At 50.8% G+C, this 28000-nt stretch overlaps 1 protein-coding gene across 1 annotated transcript; it reads right to left on the minus strand.

Annotated features, from left to right (window-relative positions):
* Positions 1-210: 210 nt before the first annotated feature.
* On the minus strand, positions 211-27993 carry LOC149525201 (uncharacterized). The gene is made up of 3 exons (XM_089777183.1): positions 27069-27993; positions 25637-26049; positions 211-357 (listed from the first exon to the last, which is right to left on the minus strand). The coding sequence occupies exons 1-3, from the start codon at positions 27589-27591 to the stop codon at positions 211-213; spliced, it is 1083 nt and encodes a 360-aa protein (XP_089633309.1). The 5' UTR covers positions 27592-27993.
* Positions 27994-28000: the final 7 nt, after the last annotated feature.

Raw genomic sequence — 28000 nt, forward strand, 5'->3', positions numbered from 1 at the left:
CCTGGCCTATGTTACACAGGTCAGATAAAATGGTCTAATGACCCCTCCTGGCCTTAACATCTCCCCTGAAACAGTTATATAGTCCCTAAGGGCATGTCTACACTCCCCTTATTTCAAAACAATTAAGGATTATTAATTATTTAATTCAAAGTATTAAAGATGCAAATCACCCAAAGAGCAGTGGAAAGGTGCATGGTGGGTGTAAGTAGGCTACAGCATGTTACTATCAATGATCTGCACACAAGAAGTGGTATCAATGATATCATCCAAGTTATGTATGATCAGAAAAGGAGATGGGCTGGTCAGGTAGCAAGAGTGAGAGACAACAGATGGACGGAGCGTATACTTCATTGGTATCTACAAGACATAAAAAGAACAAGAGGAAGGCCTCCAGTACATTGGGTGGATCTTTTATGGAAGAGTGATGGAAGAACATGGATGAGAACTGCACAAAACAGAATGGTGTGGAAAAGTTGTGATCTGCATTGGTGGCGAGACTATTCACATCGATGAAAGTACAGATCTTCCAAGTATTCCAAGTAAGTATTTCAAAATAACAAGTAAAGCATCCACAATACCAAGCCCATTATTTTAAAATAAGGGACTGGTTATTTCAAAATAATAACTCCTTTCTCCTTGGGGTATGTCTACACTACAGTGTTATTTTGAAATACAGCCGGTCCCCGAGTTGTGAACGGTCGACTTACGACTGTTTTCAGTTATGACCAAAGCTGTTGTAAATGGCGGACCCCAAGTTACGAATGCGATCCGGGCTTACGAACAGCACGGTCGCATGTAACTCTATGGGATCCGACTTACGAACCAACCAAGTTACAACCAATTGCTTGGTCCGTAACCAGTTCGTAAGTCGGGAAGAGGCTGTAACTAACATTATTTCAAAATAACATGGTGAGTATCCACACAGAAAGCTCATTATTTTGAAATTATTTTGAAATAACGGGCTTCTTATTTTGAAATAATAAGTCTTCTTTTCATGAGTGTGACGGGGCAGGCAAGCCCCGCACTCCAGCGGACAGCCGCGCCAGCTGGTACGCACAGGCACGGGCATCCAGGATTGCCTGGGTGACGGGGCAGGTAAGCCCCGTGCTCTGGTGGACAGCCGGAAAGAGCTGCACCAGCTGGGATGCGCAGGCATCCCGGGTTGCTCGGGCAAGGGGGCGAAGTACCATACTCTGGCAGACACCGGGGGGGTGGGGTGGGGAGCTGGGTTGATAGGAGAGCGCAGGCGTGGACTTTCCAGGCAGCCTGGGAAGCCTGCGAGGGGAAGAATGGTGGAAGTGGGAGGAGTCAGGCACAGTACGGGGTGCCCGATGGCCACGTCAGCGGTGCACTGTGGTCTTTAAAAATGGCGGCCCCCGTACCCAGGAGAAGGCAATGAGTCTTGGCGGCAATGGCTCCCAGGAGTGTGAGGGAGCCGACGGTGAAGGCTCAGGGGTAGGACTGGAGCAACAGAGCTTCGGAACCTGTGGCTAGAACGACACACCAGCAGACCGTGACTCCCGACGACCCCGAGCCAGGATCAGGAAGACTCGCAGGGAAGTGGGGCGAGTGGACCAAGGACTCATCATGGGGGTAAGAGGAACCACTGATGGGGTAAGAAGTGGCCTGGATCAGGGCGTAAGGCCCGCGGGTTGGCGTGTTATGGGTGGTCACTCTGCCAACCAATAGGGAGAGGAGAACGTCATAATCCTTCCCCAGGGCTCCGGGCTGGGTCCTGGTGGAGAGGGCGGGCCCAGGTTCCCCTACCCGCAACTTAATCCCCGAGAGGCGAAAGGCCCTCTCTTCAGGTGTGGCTGTGTGCGAGGGGAGGGGAATTGTATAACGGGTATAATTGATAACGCGAGAACCCCAAACAAAAGGGGTAGGAGCCCTTCCCACTGTGGGGAGGGCTACAGAAAAGAGGGGCGCCCCCTGGACTCAAAGGGGGAGGTCCCCTACGATGAGGAATAATGCTTATTACAAAACTGCTATTTCGAAATAGCGATAGTGTGGATGCTCCACTGCTACTATTTCAAAATAGGTCCTTTCCAAGGTCATTCAAAGTAATTACTCCCCTGTGCTTCCTGGGGCTCCAAATCAAGCTAGAATGTCCATATTAGGGGAACCTGCCTTGGACTAATTTCGAGGCTTCCTTGTAGTGTGGATGTGCTATTTCAAAATTTTGGGAGTTATTATTTCAAAATAACTTATTTTGAAATAATCTCATAGTGTAGACATAGCCAAACAGAGCAAAAGAGATTAGTGAATATTTTGTGTCTAAACATTGTGGCTATGTCTAGACTGGCATGATTTTCCGCAAATGCTTTTAACGGAAACGTTTTCCATTAAAAGCATTTGCGGAAAAGAGCGTCTAGATTGGCATGGATGCTTTTCCGCAAAAGCACTTTTGCGCAAAAGCATCCATAGTCAATCTAGACGTGCTTTTGAGCAAAAGAGCCCCGATCGCCATTTTCGCAATTTGGGATTTTTTGCGCAAAACAAATCTGAGTTGTCTACACTGGTCCTTTTGCGCAAAAGCTTTTGCGCAAAAGGCCTTTTGACCGAACGGGAGCAGCATAGTATTTCCGCAAGAAGTACTGATTTCTTACATGAGATCGTCAGCATTCTTGCGGAAATTCAAGCGGCCAGTGTAGACAGCTGGCAAGTTTTTCCGCAAAAGCAGCTGCTTTTGAGGAAAATCTTGCCAGTCTAGACACAGCTTGTAAGTGCACTCAGCTGCTATTTGTGGCTCATACTATTCATTGTATATCAATGTATGCTTTACCAATATTTGCATTTGTGAAAATGTTCATGATCCCTAAATGTTCAACCGATAACAATGTGAATGATTATTTACCTTGATAATTTGTACTTGAAGTCATTATTGATTAGACTATTGATTGTTCTCCTGTTTAAAGTTAAACATTATCTAATCATGATGCAGAAATACTATTATGTGACTTAGATGGCTAACCAATCATTGCTAAAGATCAGCATATATTCAATGCAACAGCAGCAGCGAATACATCCTCCTTCCCCCAAAAAATCCTCATAAAATGCTAGAGGAATTTTTGAACATTGAATACATTCACAATAAATGAAGATTGGTTTGTGAACAGAAAAGGCGCAAGATTCATCAGACCATTTGTTCATTGAAAGTAATAGGGATGTTAGCTATCAGGTAATTGAATAATTGTGTAATCACATGAATTCGTATTGATTACATGACTATTTGAAAGTCCCCAGCAGCCAGTGCACTCTGGCCCTCTCCCGGGGAACCCCCTGACATCCTGCTTTGCTGCCTCTGTATCCAGGTTAGTTACTGCAGCTAGTTGCTGCACCACCTTTTAGTTATTTATGAATTATTATTATTATTTATTATTATTAAAAGAATACAGCATTGGATCCCTTCTGTGCCAGGCCAGCTCTATGGACAATAAGAGGGGGAGCAAATCTATTGCTCAGCCTTTCTGCCCAAGGTACTATCCAGAACAACACGAGTCTTGCAGTGTTCTTGTGCCCCCTATGGCCATGTGTAACCGAGTCTCTCTTCGGGGGCCACCGGGCACGCCCCTCCCCGAGTCCGAGGGTCCCCGCCTTCGTGTGCCTGGCACCTCCCGATCCCGGTCTCTATCCTGTCGTCCCCCTGGACGCGGGCCCCCCCTGTCGGTCCTCCCGGGGCCGACAGCCTCACTGCCTCTGCCTCGGCTCCGGTGCTGGATCCTCTCCGGTCCGCTCCCCGGCCGTTCCTTCCCTGGTGGGGCTTGGCTCCGTCCGGCTCCTCTCCGCTCCGGGCGTCCCCGCTGTGCAGTCAGCTCCTGCTGCTGGGCTCCACGCCGCTCCCGGTGGGGTCCTGCTCGGGTCCTGCGGAGGAGGCTGAGAGCAGAATCCTCCCTGCTCTCCCCAAGCCTCCCCTGCTGCTCCTTCCTCCCCCCTTTTGAATTCCCCGCTCGGCGTCTGGCCGGCCCCCGCCCTTCCGAGCGCCGGCCCTGCGCTCCTGGGTCCTAGTGCTGGCCGGGTTCCAGCCGCGCCGTCTTGCGCATGCGCGCCAGTCACGCCGGGTTCCCCTTGCCCCGCCGGCTCCGGCACGCGGGGCTGGGTTCCTGTCCCCCGCTGACCTTCCCCGTGGGGCGCGGGGCCGCGGTCCCCGTGGCTGGGAGTGCGGGGGTAAGTTCCCCCGTCACACCATGTCTACACTACGTGGAAGATCGATATTGTCACAGTCGATCTCCTGGAGTTCGAATTAGCAGATTTAGTGAAGACCCGCTAATTCAAGCTGAGAGGGCAGCCCTGTAGGCGCTGATAGTCCTGCTCCTCATGAGAAGTAAGGAAAGCCAATGGGAGTGTTGGCTCCCATCGATCTCCCGCTGTGTGGATGGTGCAAAAATACAATGTAAGATACGTCAGCTCCAGCTACATAATTAATGGAGCTGAAGTTGTGTATCTTAAGTCACCTTTCCCCTTTAGTGTAGACCTGACCTAGGAGAGGCTATCCTTTGTATCTAGGGGTGTGTCTAAACTACATGGCTCCATCAATGGAGCCATGTAGATTAGGCTGATCGGCAAAGGGAAATGAAGCCGCGATTTAAATAATTGCGGCTTCATTTAAATTTAATTGGCTGCCATGCTGAGCCGACAAACAGCTGATGAGCTGTTTGTCGGCTCAGCGCGCTAGTCTGGACGCTCCCGCGCCGACCTGAAAGCCCTTTATCGACCTCCCCGTTCTGCCTCGTAGGATGAAGTTTACCGGGGAGGTCAATAAAGGGCTTTCATGTCGGCATGGGAGCATCCAGACTGCCCCGATCTGCTGACAAACAGCTGATCGGCAGAGCGGGGCAGCCATTTAAATTGAAATGAAGCCGCGATTATTTAAATCACAGCTTCATTTCCCTTTGCCAAACAAACAAATCTACATGGCTCCGTCGAGGGAGCCATGTAGTTTAGACGTACCCTAGGAGTGAAGGAGGGAGAGGGCTTTGAAGTCTTTCAAAACTTTGATCTCTCTCACTCTCTCATTCAGGGTTAGCCTCAGATGGAAGGAGAGTGACAAAAAATCTTTAAAGGAAAATATTTACAAAATCTCTCTCTTTATGAACACATAACAGCATGTTTATAATCCTTGAAACAATTGCCAATACTGCCAGTAACAACTCTTTTTGAGAGAACACTTCTGCTGCCTCTGAGCTGTAATGCTTGTTACTATCACAAGGTCAAATGCAAAATCTAGTTATGAGCACACGCATACATAAACTCCCCGAGGGCTCTTCTCTGGCAGGATTTACTCAGTCACTGAAAAGTAGTGTCCAAAACCTCTGGAGGGCAAGCAAGCTCCTGAAAGGTAAGAAACAAGTGACAGATTCACAGTCTCCTTCAAAGTCCCTTTGAATTTCTGCAACAATGGTCTGAATTAATATGCACAGCCTGCAACACATTCTAGCTGTCACTGTTCTCAAACAGGGCAAGGGTGCCTGCAGTCCATCCAAACCAAACTGGCTAAATTCCTGGAACACAACTTACAACAGATCCTTCAGGTCTTTGAATTGCTCCATCACAGAGTTTTTTTCAGCCTGGCTTTCATTCCTGTTTATAAACTCCTCCCCGCCCCCTTAAGTTCCCTGGGGTTCAGCTTTCAATGAATCCTGGTATATCCTTCCAGGATGTTTGCCCACAATGGAAATAACCCAGGCAGCTTCAAACTGCTAATGAGAATCCCAAGTGCCTGTCACATCTGATTTCTGAATGATCCTGGCCCATCTTGTAGTTACCCCACTTGGCTCTGGCAAATCTGCAGGCACAGAAAGTTCCCTCAGAGCCATATGTCTTCCTTGCTGCTCCTTCCTTTGTTTACACAAGTAAATGCTGTGGTGCAAGCATGTGTGTTATACTTTCTGGGCATGAAGAATGGGGAATATCTAACTCTTCCTGTACTATCCGTATAAATACTAGTTGGAAAGTCACAATTTTTCAGCTGTAATATCAGCGTTACCAATAAAAAAGTATTTGGGCAAAAACCGAGACAAATCATTGACAAAGTGTCATTAAAAAAATCGAATTTCTCTTTTAACTTGTATGGGAGCAAAAAGAACACCTGAAGCCAGCCAACTTTTTATAGTTGTGAAATTGAAACAACCATGATAAATAGGCAAGAGGAAACAGTTCCCGGGGCCAAGAATATGCATGGCAACTCTGAGCCTAAGGTATATTTTTATGCTTGAAATCTGAACTCCTGAATAATGGGATTCATGATGGAAGTGCTGACACAACTTTAGCTGAGAATAAGCCTCTTTTTGAAGCTTTTAACATCTCAGTCTCAGAGTCTCGAATGCTAGAGGCTCCCTTGATCATGGGATAGATTTTTATTTTTAAGATCATTTTTAATGCCACCCAGCTAATAGGATGGAAATGGTCCATCTGCTTCCCCCTTACTTAAGGAAGAAAGGCAACAGGGTTTACATTTCTTGGGCCTTGACTTGCTGGGCCAGTCTCCTGGGTGTATAGATTATAGATGTCGCTCCTGTTTCTTCCTAATCAAGTTTCTTCCTAATCAAAGCACTCCACACAGCCTAAATCTCCTTTATTTGCAACTGAATTGACTGGACCTGCTTGACCTATTTCAGCTCTCTCAGCCCCGGAGTAGGGCTTATTTCCCATCACAAGTATTTTATATAGACACTGATAATGCAGACCCGTATGCAGAGGAGGGGAGGAAACACACCTCCCATGGTTCCCCATGTAGCCGATTCCAGCCAGGGTAAAGGCAAGAGAGGAGCGCTGCCCGAACCTCCTCCCTGCATGCTCTGGCCAGCTGGGGGAAGGTAGAAGCGGTGCGCTGCCCCAGCCTCTCTCCTTCCCACATGCTCCAGCCGGCGGGGGACGGTAGAAGGGTCGCACTGCTGGTATTGATTTCCCTCCCCACTTCGCCCCCCCCCTTCCCTCCAGGGGTGAGTTTCCTGCTAGGAGCTGGAATCGGTGAGTGTATGAAACATGCCTGGCCCAGCAGGCTGTGGATATTGTCATCTGGATCAAGCCCAGAAGTTTTTATTTTCAAAAATGTCCCCTGGCCCTACCACATGTGCAAACCTACATGAAGCTATCAAGAAAGCTTCCTCCCTCAAATGTCTTGTTTAGCAGAAATTCAGCTGCCCAGGAAAATCATTTCTTACCCAATTCCTTAGAGACTGGAGAGGAGAGGAGAGATTTATTATAATCTCTCTCTTTCTCTCTCTCCACAGCCATAGAACATTAATTCTTTTCAACAGCTAAGCCAAAACCTTGTTTTATATGCTGCAAAAGTTGTTGTTGCTGGTGTTATTTTAATTTCCAGCTTTACCCAGTGCTGAATTGCAGTAGCAGCATATCCCCATCTGCTTCAGGATTCCTGGTAGAAAGCCATGCTCTCAGTGAAACACACTTGAGTCTGCTTTTTTGGTTTGTCGTCCAGATGACTTTTGTTATAAGGCTTCTGTGCCCACTGACTAGGTGGCTTGCCAATTTCAAAACAGGCCCAGATTTAGGAGGCCATACTTCAAAACTGAGGTGGTCTTTTTAGTTCTTGCAAGAATCCAGCTGTTTGGATATTTATCTGAACGATAGGCAAACTTTGAGTCCACCAGCAGCAGTCTGATGACCATCCACGGTCCCTCTTGGGTGTGAATATATAAATATGGTTGGCTTCAGGCATTACATTTATTGGCTTTAATGGGATGTACGTGGATGTGAAAAGGTCAGAATATTTTGCCCGTATTCTGTATAGTGCATTGAGCTGTCTTGGGAAGAAAAGTTCTGTACAAATAGAAGATATTAATTTATTTCATTGTTGTTGTCTTACACTGTGCAATGATGGCCATCATGCACAAAAGCCTGGAATTTAGTTCCAGAAACTCCCTACAGGCCCACCCGCAGGAGGGTACAAAGGGTGCGAATGCAACCACCCCCATGGTCCCTCAAGTAAGCATGCTCCGTCCAGTTTGGGGAAGCAGGAGCGGCACGCTGCCTGAGCCTCACTCCCTCATGCTCTGGCCCTCTGGGGGAAGGGTGGGGCTGATTCACCTTCTCCCCCGAATGGAGGCCTGGGTCCACATTTACATAAAAAGCACCTCCCCTACAGAAATTCCTATTTACGGATCTGTAATGTGCTGGTCCCATAAATCATTGTGTGCTGTATGTACAAGGAGTTAAGTGCATGCTAGCATTACATTGTCATGCTGTGTTGATCATCAGCGCTAAGTCCAGTTTGCCCTGGAAGACCAAGGAGTGAGTGTTTGTGTTAGTCTGAGCAGCCTGGTCAATATCAGAGACAGTGAAGGCACATTTACATGCTTGGTAAACAGAACCATCAGGAGAGCAAGTGGGGCAAGATGTTCCCTGGGGCGGTGTACTACAGGCCCAGAAAACTGTCCTGCCTCCTCAAGCAGAGTCAAGGAACTTAGGCAATAATGAGCCATACGGAGACAGAAAAAGCCATTTTGGCCCCCTTCATCACAAAGGAACTGAGCACTTTGAGATCTGCGAAGGGTCCTGGCCAGAGTGTTTGGTCAGCCTTGCAGGCAAAGAATTTTGGTGGGAAATGCTTTCTCAGAACAGGAGACTCTAACCTGTGAAATCAGGCTGCAGATGTAAGAAGCATGTTTTTACTTTTGTTTGCTTATAATCCTCACTTTATCCTTACACTTGCTATCACTTTGTCTTACATCCTTTTGTTAAATAAACTTGTTTTTCTTTTATTCTTAAATAATTCAGTGCACTGATTGAAAGGAAGGGTGTATAAATCTAACAGGCTGCAGTATATTGTCTCTTTAGAGGAGTAACACACTTAATAACATTTGTGAGTGCTCATAAGGTGCTTGGGCAGTGCAGGGAGAGCTCGCTAAGGAAATTGTGAGTTGTGGTTCACTGTTTATTTCCTACATGGCAAGCTTTGGACTGGCGGATTCTGAAGAATTTGCTGGCAAGACCGACATGTTGGTGTGCCAGGGAGCTGTCACATAGTTTAGCAGTAGCACATCTCTCACTGGCTGGGGCTGAGAGGGATAACACAGGAACTCACAATTCTGGGAAACCGTAGCAGATTGTGACAATCTCTGTCATCCTCACAGGCCATTTTTGTATTCAGCTGACCTGTGGCAGAGGAAGCATGAAGGGAGGGAACCAGAGCGCTGGTAACAGAAGTCCAATTCTGGATTGGCTGTTGGTGATGAAGAGCTTCTGAAAGTGTCTTCTCCTCCCCCAGTCACAAAATTACCATCTAGCAGAACCCTTTCCTGATGGGAATCTAGGTCCCCTCTGTTCAGAAAACAACGCTGAATGTTTCTCTGTGAGCAGTTTGTCTGCCCATTTCACAGATCAGTCACATAGCTCTGGGCTGCGCTGGTTATCTGTGTGGTAACAGATACCTGACCAGAGGTCCGATCATATATTTCTGATTGAATTTTGACAACATAAGAATGGCCAGACTGGGTCAGACCAAAGGTCCATCCAGCCCAGTATCCTGTCTGCTGACAGTGGCCAATGCCAGGTGTGCTAGAGGGAGTGAATTGAACAGGCAATGATCAAGCGATCTCCCTCCTGCCATCCATCTCCACCTCTGACAAACAGAGGCTCAGGACACCATTTTTACCCATACTGGCTAATAGCCATTAATGGACTTAACCTCCATGAATCTATCTAGTTCTCTTCTAAACCCTGTTATAGTCCTAGCCTTCACAACCTCCTCAGGCAAGGAGTTCCACAGATTGATTATGTGCTGTGTGAAGAAGAACTTCCTTTTATTTGTTTTAAACCTGCTGCTCATTAGTTCAATTTGGTGGCCCCTAGTTCATATATTAGAGGAACAAGTAAATAACTTTTCCTTATTCACTTTCTCCACACCACTCATGATTTTATAGACCTCTATCATATCCTCCCTTAGGCTATGTCTAGACTGCAAGCCTCTTTCGAAAGAGAGCGTCTAGACTGCACGCGGAATTTCGAAAAAGCAAGCCGCTTTTTCGAAAGAAAGCACCCAGTGAGTCTGGATGCTCTCTTTCTAAAAATCCTGTTTGCTTTCAAGAACGCCTTCTTTCGACAGAGCACTTTCGAAAGAAGGCGTTCTTCCTCGTGGAATTAGGTTTACCACCGTCGAAAGAAAAGCCGCATTCTTTCGATTTAATTTCAAAAGAACGCGGCTGCAGTCTAGACGCAGGTGAAGTTTTTTCGAAAAAAGGCTACTTTTTTCGAAAAAACCCCTGAGTCTGGACACAGCCCTAGTCTCCTCTTTTCCAAGTTGAAAAGTCCCAAGTCTCTTTAATTTCTTCTCATATGGGACCCGTTCCAAACCCCTAATCATTTTAGTTGCCCTTCTCTGAACCTTTTCAAATGCTAGTATATCTTTTTTGAGATGAAGAGACCACATCTGTATGCAGTATTCCAGATGTGGGTGTACCAGGAATTTATATAAGGGCAATAAGATATTCTCCGTCTTATTCTCTATCCCTTTTTTAATGATTCCTAACATCCTGTTTGCTTTTTTGACTGCCGCTGCACACTGTGTGGATGTCTTCAAAGAACTATCCACGATGACTCCAAGATCTCTTTCCTGATTAGTTGTAGCTAAATTAGCCCCCATCATATTATATGTATAGCTGGGGCTATTTTTCCCACAAATCTCACAGTATTGAGGTTCTGGAGGAGCTAAGAGAAATTTGGGTTGTGACTTGGATCTAACAGTATTCAGAACAGAAATGTCCAAAAATTACCCCCTTCCTGCGCTTGTCTGTTTCTAAGGGTTGGTGAGCAAGGCCATTGTGTTGGGTGTCAGTTTCCAGGGGAAACCATATTTCTGTGTTACTGACTGGTGAAAAAAGTAGAGCTGCTCCAGTTCATAGGATTTGCTGTATCATTAGTTTCCTTAAGCAAACATAAACCTATTCCTGAGCTTCCATCTTGACTGGGCTTTCTCCCTCTGCTTGTTTACCTAGTTCCTTCTTGCCACAAACTGACTCAGCTTGCCACATGCATGGGTTGGTGTCTCAACAGATCTGTTAAGGTGAGTCAGCAGAATGGTTCTGTGACTGTGCAGAGGTATAGAACCTGACACCTAGCTCTATTCCACATGAGATGGTGATGTACCATGATGCCGCTAATAGTTGGTTTTTATAACCACCCTTGATGCTAACACTCACGCCCTCTCTCTACATTTTCTTTCTGTAGAAAAATGAAATGGTGCATCGCTGGTTTTATCTAGCATCCTCTGAAATCTGTAAGCTTGGGCATGGTATGTAGACTGCACTGGTCTCGTTACTGATTGCCAGGAGGAGATCACTGACCCGTGGACAAGTGTCCATGAAGCCTAAGAACACACTCACTGGACAGGGCACCTCCCTTTTGCCCTGTGGCACATCAGATGGAGCACTGATCCACATTGTGGGGAGAGCTGGGTTCAAATCCCTACTCTGCTTGACTTAGAGCATGGACTTGAACCCAGGTTTTCTACATCTCACGTGGGTGTCCTTCTCAGAGTACATCTCCACTGCATGCATATTTCAGAATAAGCTATTCTGGAAGATATATTCTGAAATAGCTTATTTCGAAATAGAGTATCCACACTACAGGGAAGCCTCAAAATTAGTCCGAGGCAGGTTCCCCTAATATGAACACGCTACCTCGATTTAGAGCCCCAGGAAGCACTGGGGAGAATTACTTAAAATAGCCCTGGGGAGGAGCTATTTCGAAACAGCAGCCGTGGAGCATCCACATTGCAGTTATTTCAAAATAGCTATGTCGGAAGAGGAGTTATTCCTTGTGGAATGAGATTTACAGAAGTTGGAATAAGCCGCCCATTATTTCAATCTTATTTTGAAATAGTGGAATTGCTGTGTAGACGCTCGCATTGTTATTTCAGAATAATGCTAATTATTCTGAAATAACAGTGACATGTAGATGCACTTCTCAGTTTTTCCCATTGAAGCTATTCCATTTTGTATACAAATATTTAAATATTCATTGGCATAGGGAATGGAACCTGAGGAGGCCAGCTGTGTGAGGTAGCCACAAGATCACGGAGTCACCTTCACTGTCTCTCTCCCAAGGAATATTTAATCATTTTATACGAAGTGGAACTGCTGAGAGAAATTGCATGAGGGTTTACGAGGGCCATCACCACCTCCCTGTTCTTCTGTGGGAAAGAACTAACCTCTCAAAGGCACCTTTCTCCAGTAGATGGATTGTGACTGTGAATCCCTCTGGCCTGGGCTTAGGATCTAGGTCTCTGAGGGGCAGTCAAACTCTTCGCTCCTGAGCATTTCCTTCTGGCTAGCTTAGGTGGCTTCCTGCTCAGCATGCTGCTGGCTTCCGTGAATTCCTTTTTCAGAAACCCAGCTCTCTCCTGGCACTGTATGAGTCTAGGCACCTCTCTTGGGGTTGTTAATGCCACTAAAAGACGGGGCGACTGAGTTCCCATAGTGAATCTAGCCTTTAGTCTTTCAATTCCCTGTCTGGAAGATGGATATCATCCCTCCTTTCCCCCATCATTTGTCTATTTGGCTTGGAAGCTCTGTGTGGCAGAAACTTTCCCTTAAAACGTACGGGTATGCAGCGTCTAGCCCAATGGGATTGTGATCTCAATAGGCATCTGCATTACAAACACATACCACCAATAATAAGTAGAGTGGCTACTTTTGCCTTGCATAGCAAGGGAAGTCATACGAAATTTTGCTGTGGCAGCATTCACAGCAAATGAGAGGACATCGCAAGTATGCTAGGAATTGATTTTTGAGGTAAAAGCAGGCTGACAAAAGATGGTTTATTTGCTGTGCAACAATAATACCCCTTGCCAGTCATTCAAAGGGAAGATATTTCAAGGGAAGCCTGAGGGCTTACAGCAGCAAGGTAGTTTTGAGTTTAAGGGTGTTTTTTTAAAACTTCAGTCCTTTAGCTGGAGTGATAGCTTCAGTCTTAATTGTGGCACATCTGAACCTTAATCAGTTTCCTTGCTGACATTGGGCTGGGATAATTTAAACACAAACATACTACAGGTTCAACCTCTCTTGTCCAGAACTCTCTAATCTAGAAACATCCATCATCTGGAATGATTTTAGTTAGCTGGATGTCCACTTTTCATGAGTGTGGCTATAAGTCACAAAGTTTGTTTATAGCCACTAGTCCTGACTCTCATTGTTCTGTGCAATTATTTAGCTCTAATTTACCCCTAAATGTACTCTAACAGCTCAGGTATCAGTGGAAGTATTGATAATGCTGCTAGACAATATTGACCTTCTGTGGTCCGGCAAATTCTCTTGGTCAGATCCCGAAGGTGCCAGACTAGAGAGGTTCAATCTGTATTTGGAAACAATGTTCCCTCTAATTTTTTCCATCCATGAGCAGAATAAATTTTGTTGTGTGTGCTGAGGCATGTGTGGACATGCACCACTATTAGAAACCCATGCTGCTGGCTGTGGGTGCTCTGCCACCTAATCAGTTGGGTGCATCTGAATCTCTCCTGGGTGGTTCCCCAAGAGCTCACCTTACAGGGAACCCTGCTTGGAAACTAGTGTACCTGGAGGAAATAGAAAGAGGCCGGCTGGCCTGGAAAGAGTTGTATCCTGCTAATGTTTTTGCAAAGAAGTGATCAAGAAATAGATAAAAGGGAATTAGAGATCAATTAAAATATATTAGCAGTGTTCACAATTCAGAGTACATACAAGATAATTAATCTAATTCCAAGGCCTCTGGTGAGCATTAATGCTTCACTTTTTTGGAGCTTGATGAAGGACTCTGTTAATTACAAATATTTATATAATGTAGAGTCTTGACATGAGTACTTGTTCCTAAAGGGAACTACTTCTATTAATCAGCCAGTCTAACAGAAGATGCCCTTACATTTTACAATGAAATCAAGACCTTGCTTCATAAATCCTATTTACAGCCCACACATCCTAAATATCCTTCAGGGCCGGTGCAGGATGGCATATAGTAAATTTCATACTATAATATAATGCCTCATTCTTTCCCCACTGGTTAATTAGTTTGTTTTGGGAACACACCTCCTATCCCTTTTCTTCTGTTATGAACCTTTTATTGACATTCCAAGCCTAGAAGGCAGCAATCCTCTAAATAGCAAAGTGATGTACAAGGAGGAGCTGAAAGCCATCCACATCCAGTAGTGGACATGTAAATATGATCTGACTCAGAGGCAGAAGGCCGATCAAGACCTTATGTCATTGAGATTAATGATAGAAATTTTGATGATGTTATGAGTGCATTGTACTTCAGCACTTGAATGGAAATGCACAGGTTTTGAATCAAGAATTGTTTATTATTGTATACCTCTATGGGACACTAATTCTGTCCCCCCCCCAATCCACACAGCTTTATGAATAAAGAAAGGATTAAAATATAGTCCAATGTAGGGCAGTTTTCCTATTTTTGCATTCATTGCTTTGAATTAAGCACAGAGCATCTGTTTAAATCAACAGGAAGGTCTCAAAGAGTTTTGTCACCGACACCCGTCTTTTTGTCCTGATAGGAGCTCACTGTTTTACCATACAGGAATCAATGTTGAAAAGAAGGCCGGCCCATGTTGTTAAGCAGCATTTTGTTGTGTTGGGTGGTCGTTTTATGCAAACTGCGTAACCGCCCAGAGCAAAAGTTAATCTTAGAATCCCACTTCTAATATTGCCAGAATCTAACTCAGGGGTGGGCAATAATTTTTGATGGGGGGTCACTCCAAGAATTTGGTAAATGGTCGAGAGCTGCACTCCTCTAGGATATTAATGGAGGAGGTGCGGGGGTCTGGGATGGAGGTTGGGTGCAGATTGGAGTTTGGGGTAAGGGATTGGGGTATGGGATCTGGGAGGGAGTTTGGGTGAAGGAAGGGATCGTGTCTGTGATCCAGTCCAGGACATGAGCCAGCTGGCCAGGGAGGGGATTTCCCAGCTCTGCAAACTGCGACTAACTACACCAGAGGTAAGGAAACCCAGCTGGGAAATGGGACCCAATAGGCAAGTGAGAGTGACAGAAGCCAGGTAATGGGACCCCTGAAGAAACGACCCACCTTCCATCTGAGACTTTCCCCACTGGGAGCCCTGCTGAAACTTGCCACATCCTCTGAGACTGGCCTTAGCTGCAGGATGAGTCTGTCTCCTCCCCTCCTATTCAGTTTAGGGTCCAGCCCTCTCCCCACTCCCCATAGGTCGCCCTGCTATTCTCTTGGCCCAAGGATGCAACTCAATGGGAATGGAAGAACAGAGCCACCAACACCAGACAGAAACCTGACCACAAGAAGCTGCTAAGGAGCAGCTGGCATAAGGAGATGGAGGGAAGGGAGGTAGCAGCTCCTCCTGCAATTGGGTGAGAGGGTGTCAGACATGCAGGTCACTAGAGAGGAAGACGAATCCATCCCAGCTGCCCAGTGCCATTAATCCTCCCTGATTCCTGGGGCACCCAAGTCTTTTATAGGTCCTTCTACAGGAGGACATCATGGCCAAGGGGATATGCCAGCTCCACTCCATCCCATCCTCTCACCAGGTGCCCAAGGCTCTGTGAGGACTGCGCCTTTTCAGGTGCTTCTGATGGGGCTTTAGAGCCCCCCCCCCCGGGCCTGGGCCACTGGGATCCTGCCCCACTGCCAGTGTTCCCTGTAAGCTGGGCACTTGTGCACCTACTCAGGGGCGATTCCAATGCCGCCCCGCTGATTAGCAGAGCGCCCACAGCTTGGTTTTGTTTCTACTGGTGGTGCACATTCCACATGGCTCGGTGCACATAACATTATTTCACACATGAATATAAAATCTCAGCACCTGGATGGACAAGATTAGAGGGAACATTACCCCCCCCCCCCCCCCGCAGAACCGGTTCCAGCTGGAAGAGGTTTCAAAGGGAGCCTGTCACGAGATGTATGTTCCCACACGCTAGCTCAGAAATCAAGGGGTTAATCCAGGCGCTGACAGCCACTACTGATTAGCAGGTAACAGCAGCTGGGCAGGTCAAAGGGCTGGGAAGCAGACCGGCAGGGTGGCTACAGAGGAGTGAGCAGCCGAAGGGGAGTCCTGTCAGCAGACTGCTAGAGCCATCCAAGGACACCCCCCAGCAAGGATGAAGAGCCAAGAGACCAAAACCCGATGGGCTCAGCACCGAGTGAATTGCCAGATTCCGGGGCTTGAGGAGGGGACCAAGCCCCTCGGAGCCGAGCGAGCCGGCCCCACATTCTCCTCCAGGGGACGCACCTTTGCACTGACACACCCATCTCACCAAACCAGCCAGCTCGATAGGGGAGTGGCCCCAGAGAGTGAGAGATTGGCCTGGGGAGGTGCTGAAGATGGTGCAACAGGAGTCCGGGCTGCAGGACAGATTCTTCCACCAGCAACTGCCCCAGGCCTCAGAGCAGGGCCAGACTTTGCCTACGACTTCAGGCCCCTTTTCTGGAACATCTGGGGATCATAGGAAAGGCAGGTGGCCCTATTCCCAGGGGAAAGGGAGGGCCCAGGCTTCTACACTCCCCACCCATTTCATGGGAGGCTCACAGGCCCCTTTTCCCTCTATTGAGGAGGAGGAGAAAGGAGAGACATGATCAGCACTGGGCCCTGATCCCTTCACAGGAACCAGAGAGGGGCTGCAGACCTTTTCCTTTGTGGGAACATAAGACTGCACATTGTGTTGCACTTTGTGAATCTGGAATTCAATTGGTGAACCAGCTGGAGGGCCAAGGCCTGATTGTGTACATTGTGTACATTGTGTTGGACTGCACATTGTGTCGCACTTTGTGAATGTGGAATTCAGTTGGTGAACCAGCCGGAGGGCCAAGGCCTGATTGTGTCCATCGTATCGGACTGCACACTGTGCTTATTGATAAGAAAGACATGCGAGACCGTATCAGATGCCTTACTAAAGTCTAGGTACACCACGTCCACCACTTCTCCCTTATCCACAAGACTCGTTATCCTACCAAAGAAAGCTATCAGATTGGTTCTGTACAAATCCATGCTGGCTGTTGCCCATCACCTTATTTTCTTCCAGATGTTTGCAGCTGAATTCCTTAATTACCTGCTCCATTAAACTAACCAGTCTGTACATCATCCCAGCCAGGACATTGTCAAGCTGGGACTTAAAAACCTCTAGGGATGGAGATTCCACCCCCTCCCTAGGGAACCCATTCCAGTGCTTCACCACCCTTCCAGTGAAATAGTTTTTCCTAACATGCAACCTACACCTCCCCCACTGCAACTTGAGACCATTGAGCCTCATTCTGCCATGCGTCACTACTGAGAACAGCCTCTCTCCACCCTCTTTGGAACCAGCATTCAGGAAGTTGAAGGCTGCCAACGCCCTCCCCCCAATCTTCTCTTCTGCAGACTAAACAAGCCCAAATCCCTTAGTCTCTCCTTGTAGGTCACGTGCTCCAGCCCATGATCATTTTGGTTGCCCTCTGAGGGACCCTTTCCGATGTGTCCATATCTTTTTTGAAGTGGGGGGCCCAGAACTGGATGTAATACTCCAGATGTGACCTCAACAGTGCTGAACAAAGGGGAATAATCACTTCTCCAGTTCTGCTGGAAATGCTCTTCCTAATGCTTCCTAATATGCCATTCGCCTTCTTGGCTACCAGGGCACACTATTGGCTCATATCCAGCTTTTATTGAACCTTATCAGATTTCTTTTGGCCCAATCCTCCAATCTGTCTAGATCACTCTGGACCCTATCCCTGCCCTCCAATGTATCTGCCTCTCCCCCTAGCTTAGTGTCATCCGCAAACTTGCTGAGGGTGCAACCCGTCCCCTCATCTGGGTCATTAATAAGATGTTGAACAAAATCAGCCCTAGAACCGATCCTCGGGGTACCCTGCTTGAAACTGACCGCCAACCAGACATGGAGCCGTTGATCACTGCCCCTTGAGCCCGAGGTTGTGGGTACCAAGGGGAAATCCTTCATTCAGCACAACTGAGCAATAACTGGGAGGCATGGCTGGGGCTGAGGCTGGCTTGTTTGTGGTGGGAACCAGCTCCCCTCAGCCTAGTTTATGACCTGCTGGGCCTCCTCAGGCAATCCCTGTGCTGCCGACATAGAGCGGCATGACCCTCCTCTCACCCTAATGAGCGTGTGGCAGCAGATCTACGGCAGCCAACATCCCTGGGGCTAAGCTCTCTGTCCTTCTTCAGCATGGGTGGCCAGTATGCCTGGCGGGGGAAGGCATTGCCCTCCCAAACTGGCAGCCTGGCCCCACCCATACCCTGCCCCCAGAACGCCAACTGCAGGTGCACAGTGGGGGAGTGTTGCTGCCTCTGAGCACCTGCTACCCTATGCTCTGGGGCCAGGAAGGCTGGGGCCACGTGCCGCCCACCCTTCCCGTGGTGTGGGTGGGAGGGAGGTGGGTTAGCTTCTGTGCGGGGGTGGGGGCTAGGCAGAGAGGGTGGGATTGGGGTTGGGGTAGGGCTAGGGCAGAGGTGGGCAATAATTTTTGGTGAGGGGGGGCCACTCCAAGATTTTGGAAAGTGGTCAAGGGCCGCACTCTTCCAGAATATTAATGGAGGAATTCTAGGGTCTGGGATTGAGGTTAGATGCAGAAGGGAGCTTGGGAGTAAGGGATTGGGGTGCAAGAGAGAGAATGGGGCCTAGGAGGGAGTAAGGGATTGGGGTGCAAGAGAGAGAATGGGGTCCAGGAGGGAGTTTGGGTGAAGGAGGCAGTTGTGACCTAGGGCAGGGGACTGGGGTTCAGGGTTTTGGGATGTGAACTAGGGTAGGGGAGGATTGTGATCTGGGGCAGGGGATTGGGGTGCCAGTTCTGGGAGGGGGCATGGGTGCAGGAGGGGGCAGAGGGTTTGGGTATGTGGAGGATCGGTAGAGGGTTGGGGAAGGAAGGGGGCTGGGGTGCCAGAGGCAGGCTCTGCCTGGAAGGCACTTACCAGCAGAAAACTGCGGCAGACTGTCTGCTGCAGGCTGCTCCACATGGCTCTGCTCTGGGAATGAAAGGGAGAAGAAGGGGGAGGGAGAGGGAATCAGGGAGCAAGGGAGAAGGCTTCCTACACTGCCCCTGCTCCCAGCAAAAATTCTCAGCTCCTATAGGCTGGAAACTGAGAGATTGGCCAATGGGAGCTAAGAGATTTTGGTGGGGGGGCAGGAACAGCATGAGAATTCTCCTCCCTCCCCAGCTGTCCAGAACAGAGAACAGCTGGCTTTTTAAAGTGTGAGCTGTTCTCTGCCTAAGGGTTCCAGTGAGGCAGCTGCAGGCCAGATCCAGCCCACTGTCAGCCGCTTGCCCACCTCTGATCTAACTCATGTTAATAATGAGAACAGCCTCCATTGAGGAGAACAATAAAGTAAGCCACTGTTGTGCTTTTCACCCATAGATATTGCTATTTATATTTTACACAGAAGGAAAATTGCATTGTCAGAGAACACTTACAGGAAATTACAGGGATGATGATATATGGCCTCAGCTTTTCCAAAGCTCTGATAAAATGGCATATACTGCGTAGTCCACCATGATTGATAGTGAGATGTAAAGGAAGAGTGATGAAGGCATTAAGTATAGAACAAAGAGCAAACCAGAGTAAATGATTTTGACTTCATGATTTCTTCCAGCTACTTTCACTGCTGAAACATAGAACTGTGGCCTGGCCACATAGTAACAACAGAGTAAATAAACACTGAGGGTATGTCTACACTACAGCGCTAATTCGAACTAACTTAGTTTGAATTAGTTAATTCGAACTAAGCTAATTCGAACTAACGCGTCTAGAACTAAAAACTAGTTCGAATTAGCATTTTGCTAATTCGAACTAGCATGTCCACATTAAGTGGACCCTGAACCGGGCTTAAGGATGGCCGGAAGTAGTGCCGGCAGGGCATCAGAGGAGGACTTAGAGCGTGGAGCTGCTGCATCAGGCTAGCCGAGGGCTGCGCTTAAAGGGTCCCGACCCCCACCCCGGACAGACAGTTCTCAGGGGTGCCCTGCTTGCAAACCAGTCCTGGCTTGGAGTGCCCTGAGTGCCCACACTGGGCACATCACAGCACTCGGCCATCAGACCGGCTGCACTTGCCGCAGGCTGCCATCTGGGGAGAGGAGGCAACTGGGGGGCTGCAGGAGAGCTTCCACCCCCAGAAGCCCACAGAGCCAGCCCAGTCCTCCCCATCAGGGGCTCGTAACCCAATTTTCCCTCACCTCCTTCCACTTACCCTTCCCTAGCCCCTTTTCTTGATGTACAAAATAAAGGACAATTGTGTTCAAAAATGGAATCTGTCTTTATTGAACAAAACTGGGGGAGACTGGGAAAAGGAGGTGGGAGAGGGGAAGAGAGAGGCTGGGAGAGGGGAGGGCAACTACAATGATCAGGGGTTGGGAACAGGTCCCATATGAAGAGAGGCTAAAGAGACTGGGACTTTTCAGCTTAGAAAAGAGGAGACGGAGGGGGGACAGGATAGAGGTCTCTAAAAGCAGGAGTTGGGTGGAGAGGGTGCATACAGAAAAGTTCTTCATTAGTTCCCATAAAGAAGGACTAGAGGACACCAAAGGAAAGGAATGGGTAGCAGGCTTCAAACTAATAACAGAAAGTTGTTCTTCACAAAGCAAAGAGTCAACCTGTGGAACTCCTTGCTGCAGGAGGCTGTGAAGGCTAGAACTAGAACAGAGTTTAAAGGGACGTGAGATCAAGTCATGGAGGTTGGGTCCATGGAGTGCTATTAGCCAGGGGGTAGGAGTGGTGTCCCTGCCCAAAGTTTGTGGAAGGCTGGAGAGGGATGGCACGAGACAAATGGCTTGGTCACTGTCTTCGGTCCATTCCCTCCAGGGTACCTAGGGTTGGCCGCTGTCGGCAGACAGGCTACTGGGCTAGATGGACCTTTGGTCTGACCCAGGACGGCCATTGTAAGCTCAGGGCTCAGGGTTGGGGGTCTCAGTGGACCCCCTTGATTTTCATGCACACCTGCTCCTGGGTGGCCAGGCTGGCAGCTCTCCTGCCCTAGACGGCCACTTTCCTGTGCCTAGTGCGGAGATCGTGGACGAGGTCCACGATGTCCGCTTTAGACCAGGCGGGTGCCTGCCTCTTGCGGTCCCGGGCAAGCTCCCGGGAGCCGCTAGCCTGGTCCCGGGAAGAGGGGGAGGGCTGGGGGGTATCGGGTGGGTGGCTCGATCCGTGCCAGGTGCAGGGTCTGCAGGCTGGGTGCTGGCAGGCTTGCACCTGGCACGGGCACCGTAGCCAGCCCGTGCCCCTTTAAGGGGTCCGGGGCCGGGAGGGGGGCAGACGAGTTTCCCTGGTGTTGGCCAGAGTGGCCACCAGGGAAAGCTGGGGAGGGCTAGCCTCCCACTAGTTTGAATTAAGGGGCTACACAGCTCTTAATTCGAACTAGCTAGTTCGAACTAGGCTTAATCCTCGTAAAATGAGGTTTTCCTAGTTCGAACTAAGCGCTCCGCTAGTTTGAATTAAGTTCGAACTAGTGGAGCGCTAGTGTAGCGCCTATGAAAGTTAGTTCGAACTAACGTCCGTTAGTTCGAACTAACTCTGTAGTGTAGACATACCCTGAGATACCTCCATTGTTATCCTCTTGCAATACAGCTGAAGGAAAAGAATATGTGGAATTTAGAAAAATGATAGAACAGAAAATAGTTTGAAGCAATTCTTTGAAAAGACTAAGTTAGTGATATTAAATGATGGAGCAGCTACCAGGTTCAATACAATTGACCGGAGCCTCTCTTGCCTGGATCTGGGAATAGCTTCTGGTACTTTAGGTGCAGCTGGGAAATTTACAGGAGGGAGGGGATGGGTCGCAATTACTTTCTAACAAATTATGTCTCAAGCAAAAGGAAATACAAAGTCAAAGATAATATTCTTGCTTAAATGGGGTATGTGTATGGGACGTATACTGGACACTACTTAAATAATTGGGAAGATGTACCATGTTGCAGCAAGGAATGTGCAATGGCAATTGGGAAATGGAATAAAGAATATAAGACAGCAAAAAATTCCTTAAATAGCGAGGACTTGATGAAAAATAACAAAGGAAAAAAGAAAAACTGGAGAACATGCTGCAGGAAAGCATATACCAGCACATAATGGCTACGTCTACACTGGCATGAATTTCCGGAAATGCTTAAAACGGAATACATTCCGTTTTCAGCTTTTCCGGAAAAGGAGCGTCTACATTGGCCACGGAGTTTCCGCGATAACGATGCGCTTTTCCAGAAAAGCGCGTCTACATTGGCGGCGCGCTTTTCCGGAAAAGCAAAAAGCCCGGAACCATTTTGAAAAGGGCAAAGGCCACCAGACCTTTCCGGGGGCGGGGCCGGAGCTCCGTCCAGACGCGTGGTTAAAGGGGTCTCGCCGGGCAGCCGTTTGTCTCGTGCTCCCGTGCCTTGTGACCTCTGCCAGAGACTGGCACCCTTCACAGGGTCGGTGGTTGCCCTGTGAGTTTTGGGGACACCACCCTTTGGCCCCCCACCAGCTTTTCCTGGCATTTTATTTTTTCTGCTCTGCACTGTCTGCTATGGAGCCGTGGATGGCCATGTACCTGCTCGGGCCCCTGTTAGACCTGTACAGGTGCCTGGAGCTCGTGCTGCAGGCTGGTGCCCTGCTGTACACATACCAGGAGGCAGAGATTGCCTTGGACTCCCTCACCAGGGAGGTCCTGGCAACCGCGTGGCATCAGCACCCAACGATAGACCGGCCCATTTGGATTTTGGAAACGAGCACAGACTGGTGGGACCGTGTGGTCCTCGGACGATGGGACGACTACCAGTGGGTCCGGAATTTCCGAATGAGAAAGCGGACCTTTTTGATGCTGTGCACCTGGCTGACCCCCGCGCTGCAGAGAACCGCCACCCGGCTGCGGGCACCCATCCCCGTCAACAAGAGGGTTGCCATCGCGCTGTGGAAGCTGGCCACACCGGACAGCTACCGCTCGGTGGCACACCAGTTCGGGGTGGGAAGATCCACCGTTGGTGTTATCGTCATCCAGGTAAGTCCCAGGGGGAGTGAGATGGGGGGAGGGTGCTCCACTCCAGGCCCAGGGACACCCAAGACTCCAGGCTGGGTCGCTCAGGGGTTTCGACCGTCCCTCCCTTGCACCGGCCCACTGGTGGGGGGGGGGCGTGGGGCGAGGGGGGCCCTGGGTGTGTGTGTGTGTGTGTGTGTGTGTGTGTGTGTGTGTGTACAGAGGGAATCAAGGGGGGGACCCAAGGGAGCGCACACTCACCCCTGGCTGTATGTAATGTGTTCCCTTGTGTTTCTCTGCACCCTTCTGCAGGTCGTCCACGCCATCAACGACGTCCTGCTGCCAAGAATCATCCGCCTGCGCGACGTCGATGAGACCATGGCCGGCTTCGCTGCCCTCGGGTTCCCCAACTGCGGGGAGCCCTGGACGCCACCCACATCGCCATCCGGGCCCCGGAGCATCGAGCGGGCCATTTCATGAACCGCAAGGGGTACTGCTCCATCGTCCTGCAAGCCCTCGTGGATCACCGGGGTCGCTTCCTGGACATCTACGGCGGCTGGTCCGGCCGGGCACACGACGCCCGCATCCTCCGGAACTCAGGACTGTTTCAGAGGTTGGAGGCGGGCACCTACTTCCCCCGGCGGGACTTGACTGTCGGGAATGTGCCGATGCCCATCTGCATCGTCGGGGATGCGGCCTACCCCCTGATGCCCTGGCTCATGCGGCCCTACACGGGGCAGCCGGACCAGAACCGGGCCCGGTTCAACGACCGCCTCAACCGGGCCCGAAACCCAGTGGAGCTGGCGTTTGGACGGTTAAAAGCCCGCTTCCGTTGTTTGCTCACCCGTCTCGACATGGGTGAGCAGAATGCAACAGAAGTGCTGGCCGCGTGCTGCGTGCTCCACAATATTGTGGAGCGCAGTGGGGAGGCCTTCCTCCCTGCATGGGTGGCAGCTGAGGCACAGACCTTGGACCAGCCCGACACAGCTGCCATCCGCCAGGCGCGCCAGGAGGCGGTGCGCATTAGAGAGGCCCTGGTGGACATGTTTGCCCAAGCCCCGTAGCAGGGTCGCTTGGGTCACCCCAGAGTACTCCGTCCCAGCTCCTACCCTTCCCCACCTCCTCCCCTTACCTCCCCCCTCCCCATAGTATAGTAAAGCGTCGGGTCACAGCACATCGCGGCCGTCATCGAGTCTGTTCGTCGGGTGCGTCGGGTGTAGTTAGGGTTTTTCTTTTAAGTTAGGCTAGGGTTTAGGCCACCATCGCCGTCCTGAGGAACAGCCAACAGGATTTGGGACTTGTGTCGAAGGCTTACATCAGTGCCATCTTCAATGGATCTCCTGGCTGTTCCTCTCCTGAGGCCCGGAAGGCCCAAAGGACTGACATGGCCAGGAACACCACAGTCACCCGTCGAGGGATCTCCTGGCTGTTCCTCTCCTGAGGCCCGGAAGGACCAAAGGATCGAGGTGGCCAGCAACACCACAGTCATCCGTCGAGGGATCTCCTGGCTGTTCCTCTCCTGAGGCCCGGAAGGACCAAAGGATCGAGGTGGCCAGCAACACCACAGTCATCCGTCGAGGGATCTCCTGGCTGTTCCTCTCCTGAGGCCCGGAAGGACCAAAGGATCGAGGTGGCCAGCAACACCACAGTCATCCGTCGAGGGATCTCCTGGCTGTTCCTCTCCTGAGGCCCGGAAGGACCAAAGGATCGAGGTGGCCAGCAACACCACAGTCATCCGTCGAGGGATCTCCTGGCTGTTCCTCTCCTGAGGCCCGGAAGGACCAAAGGATCGAGGTGGCCAGCAACACCACAATCGTCCTCCCTGCGCCTAACTTATGTTTTTGAATGTGTACTGTACTGCATATTGTAACCATTTTTTTCTGCTTGTTTGTTGCTATGTAAATATAGTTTCTGGTTTACATCTTTACTGAAAAGTCTCAAGTATTTCTTTATGCGCCGCGAACCAATGACCACTGAAAAAGCCCCCCCCCCCGGTGATAGAGTCATGAATTTGTTGTCCACAGTTGTAACCCTCTTTAAATTGAAGTGGCTAATTGGCATCTCACATAATTTCTGTACAGTTACTAGAGGAACACAATAACCACACAAGATTGAAATGAAAACAGAACTTTTTATTTACAAAGGAGGGGGGGGGAGCTTTAACTGCAAGAAGGAGGGGGGGACCTTTAACTGCGAGAAGGAGGGGGGGGAGCTTTAACTGCAAGAAGGAGGGGGGGACCTTTAACTGCGAGAAGGAGGGGGGGAGCTTTAACTGCAAGAAGGAGGGGGGGACCTTTAACTGCGAGAAGGAGGGGGGGAGCTTTAACTGCGAGAAGGAGGGGGGGACCTTTAACTGCGAGAAGGAGGGGGGGGAGCTTTAACTGCGAGAAGGAGGGGGGGACCTTTAACTGCGAGAAGGAGGGGGGGGCAGTTACTGGGACGGGTGGCCCCTGCGAGCGCCCCTCTGGGGGCGGACCTGCCCACGCTGGGCAGACCGCGTTGGGGCAGCCTGCACGCTGAGGTGCCCACGAGTAGGAGCACGAGTAGGAGCACGAGTAGAAGCACGAGTAGGAGCACGAGTAGGAGCACGGTCTTCAGGGTCAGGAGCAGGACCATGAGCAGGGTCAGGAGCATGAGCAGGGTCAGGGTCAGGAGCAGGAGCATGAGCATGAGCAGGAGCAGGAGCAGGAGCAGGAGCAGGAGCAGGAGCAGGAGCAGGAGCAGGAGCAGGGAGAGGAGCAGGAGCATGAGCATGAGCAGGAGCAGGAGCAGGAGCAGGAGCAGGAGCAGGAGCAGGGAGAGGAGCAGGAGCTGGGAGAGGAGCAGGGATAGGAGGGGGCATGGGCTGTGCTCCCGGAGGGATGGCGGGGGCATGCGGTCCGGCCATGCCATAGTGGATGGCATGTATTAAATGTGCCGTCAGGGTGCCCATTGTGGCACGCATCTCGCGGCATTCCTCCAGGAACGCAGCCCATCCCTCCTGCCGCCACTCCTGGTCCCCCTGCACACGCTCTGCAATGGAGGTCTGGATCCCCTCCACCGCGGTGACATGACGCCGAAGCAGCTGGTCCCGGTGTCGGAGCCTGGTCCTCCGGGCTTGGGCAGCTGGGGGTGCCGCTGCTGCTGGAGTCGCTGGTCTGGTGCTGGGTCCCGCTGCAGGGAAGAGAAGAAAGGACGGGTCAGTCAGGCAGGCCATCCACTGTCCCCACACTTCCATGCCCTCCACCCCAGAGCCCCAGGTGACCGCACAGTTGTGGCTTGGGCCCACTCAGTTCCCCTCCTGCTCCCGGGGGGTGTTGTATGTTGGCAAGAAGGACCACCCCTGGGAGTAGGGTCCTCCCTGCAGTATTGTAAGCACCGGTCTGTATCCTGGCTCCGTGCAGGGCAGGAGGGTGCTTGTGCTGCGTTCACCTGTGGAACTCCCTGCCGGTGGACACTGTGAAAAGCTTAGGGCTAATCACTGGTGTTTGACAGGGAGCGAGATGCATCCCCACGCAGTGCCTGGGAGCACACCTGTCAGTGGCGGTCTGGGCTCTCAGATCCCATTGCGTGCGATATCTCCTGGTCAGAACCAGAAAGGGTGACTGGGTGGGGGGATGTCCCATCCTTGCAGCAAAACTCAGGGGCCCATCTCCCTCCCACTATCCCTCCCGCAAGCCTGGTAGCCCAGGGACAGGTGTGGCCGCAGTGGGGACTTCCCTCGGGGAACCTGCCAAGGCACTGGGAGCAGGTGAGCGGCTCGGTGGCGGTCCACGGTCACAGGACTGTGACGCTGCACTTATCCCAGGAGCAGCTGGCTGTGCCTCACAGCCAGGCCTGGGACAGTGTGCCATTCCCTGTGCTGCACCCCTTGGTGGAGCAGCAGGCTCTGGGCTGAGTCCCTCGGGCCCTGGCCGGTTCCAGCCGGCATCCACCCTTCCCCCTGATCCCGCTGAAATGTGTGTGAGAAGCACGGTCCCAGCCGTGCCCGCAGCTGCCTGCCACGGCCACCTGCCGCTCAGTCACCAGGCTGCACGTGGTTGCATGTGCTGCTAACTGCCGCATGCTATGCAGCGTGCAGCTCACGTGGCCTGAGTGACATGCTCTCCCCTTCCCCCCTCCGGACACTTGGGTCTCGCTCCCCCCCGCCCTCCGCCCCCCGCCCTTTGGGAGTGTAACCTTCAAAGACTCACCAGTGGGTTCCTCCCCGGCCACAGAGGAGCTGCTGGAGGGGGCCTGCTGGGTGGCAACGCTGGCCTCCTCTCCCGAAGCGCCGCCGCTGTCGTCTTCCTCCTCCGGTTCGGTGGGACGAATGATCGGGGGGTGCTGGCAGGTGTCAACGGGGACAGCTGGGCCTTGCGGGGCTGGCTCGCCCAAAAATGAGTTCAGCCGCTCAAAATAGGGGCAGGCATCAGGCCCTGCTCCCCTCCCCTCCGTGGCCCGCACGTACCCCAGCCGCAACTCCTTAACCTTCGAGCGGACCTGCTCGCAGTTGCGGCTGGGGTGCCCTTGCTGGGCGAGGTTCCGGGCCATCCGGGTGTACAGCTCAGCATTCCGGCGGCGGGACTGGAGGTCATGGAGACCCTCCTCCTCCTCCCACAGGTCCAGGAGGGCCTCCAGCTCCCTGGGGGTCCAGGATGGGGCCCTGCGCTTCCGGCCCCTGGGGGCTTCCTCCTCTGCCCCGGGTGACGGTGGCTGACCACCTCGAGCTGCCATGCCTCCGCTGAGGTGGCTGGGCAGCACACTTGCCACGTCGCAGAGCTGGGAAGGGAGGTCTCTGAGGGCCTCCTGCCACGTGCGGCCAGTAGCGTGCTGGCTCTTTAAGCCTTCGGGTAATGCGGAAGTCCGTGGCTTCTACGGGGTCTCCCGCCGTCCAAACCGCTTTTTTACGTTTCTTCTGCTTTTCCGGAAAAGCTGTCTACACTGGCCCTTTTCCGGAAAAGCTTTTCCGGAAAAAGGACTTATGCCCGAGCGGGAGCATCGTACGGTTTCCGGAATAGCGGCTGATTTTGTACAGTACAGCATCGTTGCTTTTCCGGAAATTCAAGGGCCAGTGTAGACAGCTCGCGGCTTATTCCGGAAAAGCGGCTGATTCTCCGGAATAAGTGGCCCAGTGTAGACACAC

This window comes from Pelodiscus sinensis, chromosome 3, assembly GCF_052426305.1.
Source record: "Pelodiscus sinensis isolate ZL-2025 chromosome 3, ASM5242630v1, whole genome shotgun sequence".
In the NCBI taxonomy this organism is placed as follows: domain Eukaryota; kingdom Metazoa; phylum Chordata; order Testudines; family Trionychidae; genus Pelodiscus; species Pelodiscus sinensis.